This window comes from Saimiri boliviensis, chromosome 3 (genome assembly GCF_048565385.1).
Source record: "Saimiri boliviensis isolate mSaiBol1 chromosome 3, mSaiBol1.pri, whole genome shotgun sequence".
Classification (NCBI taxonomy): domain Eukaryota; kingdom Metazoa; phylum Chordata; class Mammalia; order Primates; family Cebidae; genus Saimiri; species Saimiri boliviensis.
Window position 1 is genome coordinate 122,878,454 of NC_133451.1, and position 16,309 is coordinate 122,894,762.

A 16,309-nucleotide genomic window follows, 5' to 3' on the forward strand; every position below is an offset into this window, starting at 1 on the left:
TTAAAGAATATGACATAATTAGTATATTTGTGATTTATGTGTTGTCCACCTATTCTTGACACTTCCATTATTCTTTCAAAACTTACTATGGTGACTAAGCAAAAAGCAAAACAAAAGTAGAATAAACAAAATTATTCTGTGAAAGAGCATCAAATACTGAAATGCAAAAAAAACCCAGAAAATTAGATTTGTAAAATTAATTTTAGAGAAATTTAGTGTAATTTTGAACTCTTATTCCATTAATTGCATCAACAGTGAGAATCACAGTTTATGAATTATGAATGACTTATACAGAATGGGTAGACAGTAAACCATACTTCCTACCATCATGGTGTCAGCTGCCTGCATTTTCTGATTCCGATAGTTAAACAGTAAATTGCTTAAATTCATTTTTTTATTCTGACTTTCCAGATGCTCTTTACCTTACAAAGCTTCAGAAAAATGCTTCCTTATGAGTGAATGAATATATCTCTGTTAAATGGAAGGAACCAATTAAGAAAATGCTGGTGCCAGAATTATTCTGAAATAGACACACATTTCCTGTGAAAATGTTTATATAACAATGGTTTGGCCTACTTAATATAAGACCTGATAGAGTGAACTTTAGTTGTACCCTTGGTCAACCAAACCTTTGAGAATAGTTTAAAATCAGTTCACATTTTCAATTGATTGATAAACAGATGAACTGCTCAAAGATGAACAGTGTGGAGGCAGACATGGCCTGAATCGCCCTTTTATTGGTATCTGTTCGGACTGCCATACATGAAAGATACAAAAATGCTAAAATACAAATGTGAACACAATTTAATAACACATGAATTATTGCTGTGAGTGTTAAAAGTCATGGTCATTTTATAAGAAAAATAATTTCAAAACATAAAATATCCCTAATATCCAAACTTCATTCTAGTGGAAGGGTCAAGCCAGTTGCTCATGTATCTAAGTATCATTAGTTTCAAGATTTGTTAAAAATAAACAGACCTATAATAATAGTAACTAAGGAGAGATCAAATTAAAAATAAAATCAATTATATTTCAATGATTTTGTAGCCAAAAATTAATACTTATTTTGTGCTCAAAAAAAATAATAATAATTTCAAAATAATTTTGGGAAGAAGAGAAAGTAGATGAGGAGTAGGAAGAGGAAGAAGAAAAGAAAGAAGAGAAAGAAAAAGAAGGAGAACAAACAGAAAAAGAGATTTTATTGTTATTTACATAGTCATTATTCTCTAAGTATCTGGGTTTTTTTACTTTCCCAGTTTTTCAGAGTTTCCTGCCTCATTTGCACATCTGATATTGCACAACTTAATCAAGGTCGTGTGAAAATGAAAACTTATCAGGTCACTAAAATATATTTATGAGTTAGTCTAAATTAACTAAAATTCAAAACTGAACTAATCAAAATAGCATCTAAAAGCAGCAGAGGAAAGTTATTATATGCTGAAAAGTAGCATGTAAAACTGTGGTTTCATGTGTCAAATAGTCATATGAAAAGAGAAAATTTCAGGAAATCATTTGAATACTTAAGATTATTCAGATGTTTTACATCATGAAGATTTAAAAATTTTGATATTTTGCACTATATTTTGAAAAATATTTTAATTCATCTGCAGAGTAGTAAATACAGTGTGGTGTTTTAAAACCACTTGTTTGAACAGGAGTTAATAGACTATTCTAATTAAAGGGAATGTAATTTTGGATTTCTTATGTTGATGAGAAATAATAACTCATAAAAGATAAATTCTGCAAATATACTGTACATTTCTTATTTATGAAAGGTCATGGAACTTGGGGAAAAAGCTATTTGCAAACATAATTAACTTCTGTTTTCACTTTCCATTTCTCCTCTTAGGACAAAAGCTCTGTTTTGAAGAGCAGAAATCCAAGGAAAGAGAAAAGGAAGGAGGAGAGAGAGACTTAAACATTTTTCATAATGCCTGCAAAACATATTTAATAATTTAAAATTCTATCAATAATTTATCCGAAATTTTCTGGCATTTTCAAACACTAGACACAAAATAAAGCAAAAGAGTTTTTCTTAGTGCTAGAAATAAATGTTTTATTGAGGAAAAATAAAAGCATTTATTTTCTGCAGATGGAAATTAGCCCCCTTCTTTGGAATGGACATATCTGCTTTCCATTCCTTCATGTAAGATAAAGAAAGGCCCATCATTAGGAAAAAGTGAAGGGGTATTCTTCCATTAGAGGCCTGCAGTGAACCTCTGAGACTATCAGAGGTCATCAGTCTATGAATAATACATACTGGATGGAACTGAAGTTGCAACCTGTATCAAGTTCTTGCAAGATTCAAAAATAAAAAGTTTCTCTTTGCAGAAAGCTTCCTTATCTGTAGGAAAAAGAAACCAATGGTCCATGCAACAGAACAGAAACATACAAGAGCAGGTATTCTCAAATTAAATGTTCAGGATCTGAAATAAATAGACACATGCACAGCACACACAGGTCCAACATAAAACTATCAAGTAAATAATCACCTACAAAAACAAACAAACAAACAAACAAAAAAACACTCATAAACACTAGGAGAGCTACAACTGAGACACTTTTCTCTTTTCACAAACATGCAAATATTTAAATTCCATTTATGATGAAAACTTCGACATAGGAGTCTAAATCATACGAGAAAGTTGTATTTGTATTACTGTTTGTAATTAATCACAGTAGCATTTAAAGTTTTGTTAGAGTAATATCATGTCAAATTTCATCTACAGATACCAAAAACCATTCCATGAGAGCAACGGTGGACAAGAAGAACACTTACAAACAAATATTGAGACACAATAAAAGGAAAATAAGATGAGGAGCATGTCAGTTGAAATCACTTGATTTCATAGCTAGAAAGACTGCAATACACAAATTATTTCAAGTGACTCCTCCATTTGTTAAAGGCAGAAATGAGCTGGGAGTCAGAAAACAAGTTTTAGTCCATTTCTGTCACTGAGCAAGACCCTGGGCTCATCGGCAATAGTTAGATCATATTCCTATAATTTTTTCCCTGAGGGAGACTGCTATTATTCTTCATATTTTCTGCTCTTAGAATTGAAGAGTTATAACTGAATCTTTTCATTAAAACAGAGTCGCCTATAAAAGGCGCAATGCATATGCTCAACTCTCATTGCCTAAAGTCATTGTTATAATATTCCCAAATTATAAATGCTGTAATTAAAATTGTAAAAGCATGTCAAGTTCTCAAATGTGCTATTTTTTCAGGTATAAAGTCTGATTAATATCTCCTTTATGCTTAACTCATTTAAAGAAAAGAAACTCTTTTGGGTGGAATACTATTAGCTTTACTTCATCACTTAAAATTAAGTAAACTGCATCATGTATACCAATGCAGACTTGTACACTTGTGCTCAAATATAGCATATAAAACTAAGTTTGGTTTTACTATCATATAAACTAAATCACTGTTGTTAATTTAGTAGCAAATCTCATTTAGTCTGAGAAAATAACAGCAATATATTATTGTTGGACTAGATATCATCTAGAAAATGTTTATGCCACTATAGTGTGAATTACCTGAAAAGAAATGAATACACACATAATTCTATATAATGTCCAAATGGTCTTATATTGGCTTTCTAATTTTTTATTTGCTTTAATATTACTTCATTATATTGCTCTTTAAATATGCCCTTTAATAAGTATAGTATATTACACTGATTTTTATAGAGTGGCTTATAAATTATTTTGCTATAAAATCCAAAGACATTAATTTTTAAGCTATGGCATTTTTGTGACTCATTTATGATATTTAGTCAGAATTGATAGATGAGAGTTTCTTAATTTTGTGAGCATGGATGTGACAGAAATCACTGATGTGAATTATTCTGCTAAAAAGTTCTTAGAGACATCCCTTCAATGTTCTTTCTTAAATCTAAAAAGAGTTTGTTTTAAAAATCTAGGGCTATGTGCAAGAATAGCTAAAACCTCTTATACAATTATTTTATTAGACAATGGTATGTTGACAATAATACTGTAAATATATTATTTCATGATATGTTAAACCTTAAATGTATTTTTCTTTTTCTTGATGTATCACTTAACTAAAAGAAAGCTAAAATTTTATTTTAAATAGATTTCTTTTCCAAATATATGGAATCACTTATTACCAAATACTACTTTTTACTAGTATTGAAAATTCTTAGAGGTTCTTAGACAAAGAATGTGGAAAAAATAACTGAACTTATTATATTCCGTGTTAAGGTTTCATAAAGCCATAACTACTTCTGAAAGTTTTAGAACACTGGCTACAAACATAACCATTTAACACTATGTGTCTATAAACTATCTCTTGATTAATGTATATAATATATTAACATCTTTGTTAGATTGCCTGTAATTAAAATATTTGGGAATTTAGTTCAATACACTTGTATTAATATTTATTAACTAATGAAGAAATAGATGAATTTAAAAATTCCTTCACTTGCAAAGAAAGTCAAAGTAGCCGGGCGCGGTGGCTCAAGCCTGTAATCCCAGCACTTTGGGAGGCCGAGGCGGGTGGATCATGAGGTTGAGAGATCGAGACCATCCTGGTCAACATGGTGAAACCCCGTCTCTACTAAAAATACAAAAAAAATTAGCTGGGCATGGTGGCATGTGCCTGTAATCCCAGCTACTCAGGAGGCTGAGGCAGGAGAATTGCCTGAACCCAGGAGGCGGAGGTTGCGGTGAGCCGAGATGGCGCCATTGCACTCCAGCCTGGGTAACAAGAGCGAAACTCCGTCTCATTAAAAAAAAAAAAAAAAAAAAGAAGGTCAAAGTCTATTAGACGGTGTTTGCAAACTAGAAATACTTTGGCTAACAGTAATACATGAAAATACAGGCTGGGCTTGGTGACTCAAGCCTGTAATCCCAGCACTTTGGGAGGCCGAGACGGGTGGATCATGAGGTTAAGAGATGGAGACCATCCTGGTCAACATGGTGAAAACCCGTCTCTATTAAAAATACAAAAAATTAGCAGGGCATGGTGGTGCGTGCCTGTAATCCCAGCTACTCAGGAGACTGAGACAGGAGAATTGCCTGAACCCAGGAGGCATAGGTTGTGGTGAGCCGAGATCCGGCCATTGCACCCCAGCTTGGGTAACAAGAGCAAAACTCCATCTCAAAAAAAAAAAAAAAAAAAAAAAAAAAAAAAAAAAAAGGTGAAAATACAATAAGAGTTTGTTTCTTCTAAATTTATTTTTATATTTAAATATTTAAATTAAAGAAAAACTTTGAGAAGAAAATGGAGAAGACCGTAATGCATCATGTTTCCACCCTAACCAAGCATTCTTGGTATTTTTATATGGCAATTTTCAGTTTTGTTCCAACTGTATGCTTAGCTGGATAGATAGTGCATACACTGTTTTATGCCTATATTTCCATTAATATTTTACCACATACAATATTTTGCACCATGGAATCATTGACCCATCCTTGTAGCAACAGAAGGGTCCACAAAGTGCATTTGCCATAACTTATTTACAATTTCCCTCTTGTCGCAATATGAGGTAGCTCCAAATTTCTGTCACTATCACATTATATTGAAATCCTTCTTCCAGATTTTGAGATATTTCTTGGTGAAAGAGTCCCACAAATGTGATTTCTGGGGCAAATGGAATAGTCGTTTTAATGACTTGATTTCTATGCTAAATTTCTTTCTAAAGAATTTGTGACAATAAACCCAGTAACACACTTTATCAAAGCTCCCATAGTGAGTTTTAACATTTTAAAAAACTTCAATTTTGTTTGTGAAGTATATCTTCATAGTTTACATACTTACTTTCTAATAATGTATTACACTGGCTTTTGACATATGATTATATGTTATCACACTGAAAGCATTACTAGAACTCTAATATTTGCAATGTGAACAGACATCTATTAAAGTGAATAATCTTTTGTAAATTATGCCTTCATAAGATCATCATAACAAGGACATTTATTCACCTAAATTCTTATTTTCTGCTATCTCTTGTTAATACAACAGCAATTTATTAGAAACGTTTTTAACCTTCTCTTTTCTGGAGCAAACATCTTTCCTGTTAATAGAAACTCCCAGGAAATTAAATGTGAAATAATCTAGTCACTCATCCAGAACTGCAGTATTTTAAATATTGATCTGACAAATAGCTAAGACTTTTCAATGATTCACAAAATGAACCCCAGAAATGTATACTTAATATTAATTGACTTGGATTTTCAAAACAATAACCTAATAAAGAAGTGAAAATTATATCTGCTGTTGTTTTCCAAGTCATAAGAAAAAGAATTAATGCTATTTGCCAAAGTCATGATCAGTTCTTATGGTTAAGAGAATGGTCTTTGGACCAAGAGATACTATGTTTAAATGATCTGTGACAGTGAGCCACTTACTTAACTCCTCAGCTGCCTCATCTCTCATATAAATATATATGAATATAACAATCAATATAAGATGAAATTTTGGGGTTTAATTTCTCCATGAACTTCATTGTTCAGTTTAGTTAACTATACTCCAGCAAACAGTCTAGGCTAGATTCTTTGAAAACCAAATATTGTCATGTTAATTGATTTATATATATACGTAAGTGCACTGATAAATACTTAAAGTATGGATGATTTTCTGAAATGGCTGCATCAGTGAACATGATTTATAGCAAATTACCTATTATTGGCTCAAGTACCACAAAGGTACTCAGTTATTTTACAAAGCACAATTCCACAGAGATAAAAGGATAAAGACCATATATGCTCATGTGGTGGAGAACAGCATCTTCTGCACAAGGCTTCAGAGGTGTATTACAAAGAATTAAGGAAGCATATTTTATGTTTCATCAGTCCTGTTTCTAAGGACACAAATAATCTGTTTTTATGATTTGGAAATTCTTTTTTTGGCCAAAAATATCAGAAAGGGAATTTTAAATTTACTGAGTAGCTAAATTTAATCTTACTTTGTAGTCAGTATTTGTAGCATGTTTCTTTTCTTTAAAACAATTTAAAATTAAATATATGATGAAAGTAACATAAAAAGGATCCTGAATACTCTTTTTAAATATTATTTTAGATTAATGTAGTGAGCATGTAAGTTTGTTACTTGGGTATATTGCATAATGTTGTGGCTTGGGGCTTCGATGGAACCCATCACCCAAATAGTGAACACAGTACTCATTAGTAACTTTAATTATTATGACAAAATTCATTTATTTCATAATTTCAATTTTTAAAATAAACATTTAGATGGCTCTAAGATAAGTAACCTTATCTCTACCTAACCACTGGATTACTTAAACTTGGTAAAATACATAATATTCTCACGCCTGTAATCCCAGCACTTTGGGAGGCCGAGGCAGGCAGATCATGAGGTCAAAAGATCGAGACCATCCTGGTCAACATGGTGAAACCCAGTCTCTACTAAAAATACAAAAATTAGCTGGGCATGGTGGCGCACGCCTGCAGTCCCAGCTACTCGGGAGGTTGAGGCAGGAGAATTGCTTGAACCCAGGAGGTGGAGATTGCAGTGAGCCGAGATCATGCCACTGCACTCCAGCCTAGTGATAGAGCAACACTTAGTCTCAAAAAAAAAAAAAAATAATAAAATAGTGAAGTCTAAAAAAAGTCTTATTTTAATTAAAATATTAAACTGTACTTTGAATAGCATAAATTTTAAATTAATACCTGAGAAGCATTTGTAGAAGGTTATTTAATCTGGGAAAAAAGAAGGGAATAAGGACACAGGAGCCAAGGTCCATTGTATTCTGGAGACACTTTTCTGTATGACTTGGAACTCAATGGAGCTTGTGAACAATTAACTTCAATTACACTGAAAACCCCAAACAAAGGCTGGACATTGTAAATCTCATTAATTATAAACACATGAGGACCAGAATAAATGGCCTTTGAATTAACTCAATCCCAATTACCTAATATTAAAACATAATTGGAATTCAGTTGCTTTAAATTGGTTGTTAGTTGCAGACAGAATAGATTGCTATACTAAGGTTTATTACAATTTTACCTACTTGGAAAGTTTCAAAATAATATTTTTATAAAGCACGATTCTGATTGAGAAAAAATAAAAATTTCTTGGTTTTTGATACATTTCTATAAAGTCTGGGGAGTTTTATAAAATTTCAGCTCTTTATAAAGAAAATTTTGCTTTGAGTTGCTTAAACTAAATACTAAATTCCAAATACAAAAGTTCAAAGCATTAAATACAGTTGTCAATATATTATATTTAGTGAAATTAATATTTCTAGGTCTCTTACTGCAACCATTTCCATAATGATGAGGCAAAGCACAATTATAATTAGCCTACTAATAATGAAAATATATTAAAATAAGAAGAAATACATTGCAAGATAAAAAGAATATAAAAGTGTTGCTAAAATAGACTACATTTTCCAAATACAAAGTATTTTGAAAAATCTGCCCATTTGTTTTATCATTATTCCCATACACCTGTATAGAGTAAAGCCAATGTGTAAAAATGTTACTATAATTATTTTGTTATTTGCACTAGCCTTTATAATATTTGATTAGATTTTTTATAAGATCTAATTGTTTGGAGGCAACATTACATCAGGGCCCCTATTATTAATATCCTAATTTTAAGTAAAAAATTAATAAACCTATGGAAAGTGGTAGAGCCTTTTTTCTTATCTTCAAGTTGCATTTACAGAAAACTATGAAAAACAGATCACTTACAATTTAATCCAATCCAAATTGAAAATCTGTAATATAAACACAAAATATGTGAATACTCATACCTGAGAAAAATTGTGCTCTGAAGCCCTTCTTGGATACAGTATTGTCAGACTTGAATTCAATTCTCATACTGTTGAACTGGGATGTGATCACTTCAGGCACTTCAGCACCACAGAATTTGCCATGCAATTTAGACTCAGAGGTAAGACCACTCCAGATCTCCACATAATCATATTTGCAAACCTAGAAAGAAACGCTGTTACCAGTTACCAGAGTTGTGAGTACAAGATGACTGACATTTATCTTAGAAAAATGTATCATGTTTTTCCCATTTTACTCTTATGGTAGTCTAACCGGAACTAACAAGTAAAGAAAAAAAACAGGCTGGACACGGTGGCTTATGCCTGTAATCCTAGCACTTGGAGAGGCAGAGGCAGGCAAATCACTTGAGCTCAGGAGTTCGAGACCAGCCTGGGTAACAAGGCAAAAACATATCTCTACAAAAACTATAACAATTAGCCACGTATGGTAGCATGTGCCCATAGTCCTAGCTACTTGGGAAGCTGAGGTTGAGCCTGGGAGGTTGAGGTTGCTGTGAGCTGTGATCATGACACTGCACTCCAGCCTGGGCAATAGAGTGAGATTCTGTTTTTTGTTTTGTTTTATTTTGTTTTGTTTTGTTTTAAGAAAAGGTGTTCCACTATGAGGTAGAAGGCATGGAAGACAGATTCGAGAATTTTGCTCTGAATATCTTCAAGATTTATACAAGTGTTGTTAAAAGGAGACTTCATTTTCCAAACACAGACTTATGCTATGAATATACACAAACATGCATATATTTTTATATGAACTATATATTTATTTATATCATATATTTATTTAAATATACAAATATATGCATGTTTGTGTATATTCATAGCATAAATCTTTTTCAAAAAACACAAAAAGATAAAGAGAACTAAAATTAATATATTTTAAAAATATGGTGCTGATAGAAGAATAGCAACAGTTGCTATCCTTTTTAAAATGTATTTTAAATTCTCACTAGGAACTGCGAATATACTGTCATGTGCTGTCTTATTTAATACTGACAACAATTACATGAAATTGGTATATTTAGCCTGTGAAACAACTACTAGCAATAGAAATAGCCCTTCCCATTGTAGAGATGGGAAAACTGAAATTCAGAAATTTTTGTATAGCTTGTCCAAAATTATGCTTGTCATACATGGCAGTGTGGTGGTTAACAACATGGAGTTTGGCTTAGTCCTGTACCGTTCCCCAGAAACACCATATTCTAATAAGAACAGCACCATTAGTAACTTTAAAAGAGAAAGATGGATACTTGATGCATAATAAAAAGATTATTTGTCTGTTAAACTTATTGAAGGACTGATATTTCTTAATTTCTTTTTGTTGCTGAGTGCTGTGAAGTTACTCTGTAGGATTGCTGCAGGACTGCAAACACTTAGGAACTCTATTCAGTGCAAAGGAGGTAGGAGTTTACACTAAAATAAGAGAGCCTCATTCTGATTTATTTGTAATCTACTAACAACACCAAAATGTAAGAAGCTAAATGAATGCCAGGTATTTTTAAGCAATTTTATGGCCACTAACAGATGTTTCCATAATACACTTTTCCAAAGTTCCAACAGGGCACATATTCAAGAACACATCTTGCATGAATGACCTTATTACATAAATGTGTAATTAGCAAGGTTTAACAATGCATATGATTGAACCCTGGGGCATGATCTGTGCTTTGAAATATGTCAACTCAAATTACTGGTTCTTGTGATATTAATTAGGTGATAAATAAGCAAAATGCTGCTAGGAAAAATGAAATAACTTTTCTACCAACTTTATTACAATTGCAAATTTTGTTTGGTGAGTTCCAACATAATATAAAAGAATGTTTCCAAGGCTAAAGGGTTTGCCATTGACTTTCCTTTGCAATATCAATATAATGAAGAAAATAACGAAGTTTGGAACTTAACCCACTATTCTGTAAGTCACGTTTTTGTTCAGGCCTTTTATTTTAAATAGCTAAGATGCCAAACTACAAAAATAAGGAGAATTCTGTAACAGCTTTCTACACAGTAACACCATTATAAATTAAACAGGGATATGTTAACACAGTTTGTAAGAGCCCTTCTATGAATGGTGACCATAACTACGAGAATAATGCTTTCAGAATACAACACTTCAGTTATATAAAACCACCTACCCTGCTTTCTCCTGAATGCAAACCTCTAGGCTTCTTAAAAATATCTATCAATTAATGAATCAAAATGTCATACACAACACACTCATAGCTTTAGGGAAAACTATGGGAGTAGATCTCATTCAACACTAAGTTCATATCAAATTGCAGAATTGGTAGGGACATTCCCATTTTCAAAAGTTGTAGCTTAAAAAAAAAACTAAAAATAGTATAACATTATTTTCTTTATTTCAATATTTCTCCAAATTTTAGTTATTAACAGAAAATTCTATTTCATGTGGATAAAGTATGTTAAAAGGATAAATTGCAGCCTTTCTCATTAAAAACTTATGCATAATGTTAAAAAGAAGCTCAAAAGGCCCATTGAGTTCCAAGATTCTACAAATCCTTGAAATACGTAAGTTCATCACATTTCAAACCTTAGTTTTCTTTATGGGAACACATTAGTCAGCTATCACTTTTCACTTTAAAGCCACTAGTAAAAAACTACAACTTCTTTGGTTACTACAAGCTAAATTAAGAGGGAAAAAAGTAATTAAAGAGGTCACACACGGTGGCTCACCCCTGTAATCCAGGCACTTTTGCAGGCTGAGGCGGGCAGATCACTTGAGGTCAGGAGTTCAAGACCAGCCTGGCCAATATGGTGAAGCCACAAAAATTAGCCTGGCGTGGTGGTGTGCACCTGTAATCTCAGCTACTCGGAAGCCTGAGGCAGGGAGAATTGTTTGAACCTGGGAGATGGAGGATCACGCCACTACTGCACTCCAGCTTGGGCAAAGGAGCAAGACTCCATCTAAAAAAAAAAAAAAAAAAAAAAAAAAAAAAAAAAAAAAAAAGGAAAGAACAAAAAGCAGTGAAAAAAGGAAGAAGCAAAGATAAATACACAAAAGCAAAATTATGGCATAAAACCCACAAATATTGCTTCTGTTCTGTGATATATATCAGAGACAAAAGTGTCCAACTGATAAACATCAAAGACAAAATAATTTTTGTGAGGTAACTTTATTTTATGGATGGATAAAAATTATGTTCATTTAATAAACATCAAAAATGTTGTTCAGAGAAGGGATACAAAGGAAGTTAAAAAAAGAAGAGGAAGTAAAGAAGATTAAACAAAACTGATGTTTAGAACCTTTCCTCTGGAATTAAACCAGTGTTGACACAAAGGACATTTTTCTAAAAGTTCCCATTTCAGGCTTGACATTCCATTTGAATTTGATGTGTGTGTGTATGCAGTAGCACAAAGTAATTTTCAAATAAATGATGTCACTTGTTTAAATGTGGTCACCTGACAAAAACTGTACATTTAGTAGAAAAGGGGACAGTTTATATTTTTTAAAAAAGATAGCTTTAGCTAAATACATCTTTTGCTGAGGTTAAAAAATTAATCTTTCTTTATGAACCATGAGCACATTTATAATGACAGCTTCATATACAATGAAAATGTACCCATTTCCGTAAGTAAAATATGCCAGATTTTTCCAAATGACATTTTTGTTATGACTCAGCCAGAGGATTTTGGTTTATTTTTTCTGGAAATGTCTATGTGACATGAAGCTGACCCTAAATACTCCATAGTTCTTTAATAAATCAAGAAAATAGTAAATATTAACTACACAAAATAAAAACTCCCTCTAGGTAATTTTCAATCTTCCAGAAACAGTCTAAACTAAACTATCATCCAATGCCAACAAAATTCATAAGCAGTTGCAGAAATGATCAGTAGGACAAAGAAAGAATACAACGTCTATCCTATTTTACTGCATTCTTCTTTCTTTTCTTTCTTTCTTTCTTTTTTTTTTTTTTTTTTTTTTTCTTTTTAATTTGACAGCTTGCCTTTAGTGAGTTTCTTTTTTATTTTTTGAGACAGAGTCTTGCTGTGTTGCCGGGCGCCAGGCTTGAGTGCAGTGGCCAATCTCAGCTCACTGCAACCTCCGCCTCCCGGGTTCAAGCAATTCTCCTGCCTCAGCCTCCGGATTATTAGCTGGGACCACAGGTGCGCGTCCGGCTAATTTTTTTTTTTTTTTTTTTTTTTTTTTTTTTTTTTTTTAAAGTAGAGACGGGGTTGCACCATGATCTCGGTCTTGACCTCGTGATCCGCTCGCCTCGGCCTACCAAAGTGCTGGTATTACAGGCTTGAGCCACCATGCCCAGCCGCCTAAAGGGAGTTTCAAAACATGATTTAAAAATTACAGTTATTGTTTACTTACCTCATTACCTTCCAATTCAAAAAACTCAAACTTCACAGAAATTCTGTATTGGGTTGGTGCAATCACTTGCCACACACAGTTTTTATTAGGAGGGTACTCCTTCGGCCAGCCTGGGGTGGTTATGGTGCCGTTAAGTTTGGTAAGAAGTCCACCACAAGCAGCTAGAAGAAAAGAAAAGGATGTATTCTCTCCATAATGTCACTCATTTCTTAACACCTGTCCATTAATTAATATACAAACATCTCAGTTCTAAATTTCAACCATTTTCTGGGTTTCAAAATCCAGAAATGATAGTCTCTGTACCTTGGTCTTTATACAGCTATTGTAGTCATTAAGTCTCGTTTTAAAAGTGTTATTTTGTAGCGTAGGAGACAAGAATATTAATATTATGGCTCTTCTACATTTTAGTCACTTTAAAGTAGGGCGAACAACTTAAAAAAATGAAAAAAACCTGGGTGTCAGTTTTCTTATCTTTAATTAGGCCTAATAATATCTTGTAGTGTCTTGGCCACTACTAAATTAAGAAAAAAATAATAATTTTTGTCAAAATTCAGAAGGGTGTTCAGAGATTTAAGGAAAAGATATGTGTAAAGCACAGTATAGGCTGATGTAATAAAACCAAGTCAGTTGTTCATTTCCTCAAACTTCTTTCCAAGACAAGTAACTCTATATTACCTGAGCTAGCAGACAAGATAAATTATGGTAAATAGAATATATTTGTTATTTCAAAAGCCCCATTTAAATACTGATTTTCTCTTCAAATATATCTATGATTATCTGTTTTTAAAAGGTTCTATTTAAATTTCCTCTCTTCCTTGTCAACATTATAATTAGCAAAATCATGGTATCAAAAAGCAAGTTGAGTGAAAAGAACATACATTGTACAGTTTGTAATTAATTCTTAAGGACTCAAGAGTTTCCTAAAATAACTGGTCCCTATTTTGTCTTTGTGCAAGTGTATGTGTGTGTGTGTGTGTGCACAAAGACATATAGACATATACATATATGCTATATTTATGAGTATAGCATAAACACAAAGACATATGCATATATTCTATGATATTTATGAGTATATACACATAATACCTGTACATTCACTTTTACCACTTTCTTGGTAAAGTACTATAATTATTCCTAATAATACACAGAAACAGCAGTCTTACTGGTTTTCGATTGTCTCATATAAAATGTCCTCTTTTAAAAATAAACCACTTCAGGCCGGTCGCGGTGACTCACGCCTATAATCCCAGCACTTTGGGAGGCCGAGGCAGGCGGATCATGAGGTCAAGGGATCGAGACCATCGTTGCCAACCTGTGAAATCCTGTCTCCACCAAAAATACAAAGATTAGCTGGGCATGGTGGCGCACGCCTGCAGTCCCAGCTACTCGGGAGGCTGAGGCAGGAGAATTGCTTGAACCCAGGAGACAGAGGTTGCAATGAGCCGAGATCGCGCCATTGCACTCCAGCCTCAGTAACGTGAAAATCCGTCTCAAAAAAAAAAAAAAAAAAAAAAAAAAAAAAAAGCTAGATATACCACTTCATCACTAGGACTTTTTATTTCTAGTAAAGGGGGAAGATTAGTAGTTTAGAAGGTGGTATGGAGACTTCTGGAAGCCAAAAAACTTTTAAGAAAAAATAAGGAGTCTCTGATTTTTTTCTAAACAGTCAGCAGGGGTGTGTGCATTAAGCAAATAATTACTTCCCTTTTGCCACTTATTATATCCTCTATTACAAGTACAGTAGAGAACAGGTGCTCATTTTCAGAGGACTAACATTTTGGTGGGAGATACCAACAGTAAACCAATAAATACATAAATATAAATAATGGTAAACTGCTACACATTCTATGAAGATGAATTTTGCAGAAATTTTAAAAGAGGAATAAAGGAAGAATAGACTCGAGGAAAAAGGTCTTCCAATTCATTCTGTCTGTAATAGAGGTATGGGTGCTGTAATAGGCTAGAGGCAGGGAAAACAAAAGAGAGTGATCTTTAAAATCTGAAGGAAGAGACAATAGGTAATGCTAACAAAATGTTGCACAAAAAACGTCATCTTAGAATGTAAAGAGGAAATGCAGATCGCCATGACAAACGTGTCTTTAAAAATCAATTGTCTATTCATAAAACACATATTAATCTCCTGCTTTATGTCTGACTGTGCTAGATGTTACAGATACAAAGATGACTCTGACTCAAGACTTCTCATTTTAATAAGGGAGACATATCTATAGACTATGTTAAGAAGAAGATAAAACAAATGGGGGATGGACAGATGAATAGATGAAGAAATGGAAGGATGAATAGATAGACAGATGGAAGATCTAGATCTACATAGAGACAGAAATATATCTAGATATATTAACATACAGGGAGGTCTGGTATGACAGATGGATGAATGAATGATGGTAGGATGGATAGATAAATAAAAATCTAGATCCAAACAGAGATAGTTATAGATATATTTATATATACAAACACAATGGCCTGTTGATGAATGGATGGATGGATGGATGGATGGAAGGATGGATATAAATATAGGTCTAGATGTAGATCTAGGTATAGATGAATCTAGATAGAAACAGATATAGATAAATTTATTTATATATGCGTTTTTGAATGAAATGGTTTGGCTATGTCTCCACCCAAATCTCATCTTGAATTGTAGCTCCCATAAATCTCACATGTCATGGGAGGGACCAGGGAGGAGGTACCTGAATCACTGGGTAGGTCTTTTCCATGCTGTTCTCATGATAGTGAGAAAGTCTTAAGAGATCTGATGGTTTTATAAAGGGGAGTTCCCCTGCACACACTCTCTGGCCCGCTGCCATATAGGACGCACCCTTCCTCTTCCTTAGTCTTTTCCATGATTGTGAGGCTTCTCCAGCTATGTGGAACTGTGATTCTATTAAACCTCTCTCCAATATAAATTACCAAATCTTAGGTATGTCTTTATTAGCATAATAAATATGCTAATATATTTTTATTAGCAGCATGAGGATGGACTAATACAGTTTGTGTTATGCATATATAAAGGTGGCGTGGTAATCAAAGTAGGAAAGGGCTGATTCTATAACACAAACCCAGATAAGGTTTCACATCAGCTGGGACTATGAATTGCATCTTACTAATTGAGAAAAGAGGTCCCTATAGGAAAAAGGGAAGGAAAGGGGAAGACAGAGAG

At 33.1% G+C, this 16,309-nt stretch overlaps 1 protein-coding gene across 5 annotated transcripts in view; it reads right to left on the reverse strand.

The window, feature by feature from the left end:
- The window catches only part of TLL1 (tolloid like 1), a 250,564-nt gene that overhangs the window by 45,946 nt on the left and 188,309 nt on the right, over positions 1 to 16,309 (reverse strand). For 4 of the 5 annotated variants that reach the window (XM_003944192.3, XM_074396755.1, XM_074396754.1 and 1 more), the window contains 2 exons: positions 13,129 to 13,289; positions 8,757 to 8,937 (listed from right to left, as the gene is read on the reverse strand). In XM_003944192.3, the coding sequence (XP_003944241.1) occupies positions 8,757 to 8,937; positions 13,129 to 13,289 (342 nt within the window). Of the gene's footprint in view, positions 1 to 8,756; positions 8,938 to 11,240; positions 11,712 to 13,128; positions 13,290 to 16,309 lie in introns of those variants that run through there. The other variant, XM_074396757.1, reaches the window with a different exon arrangement.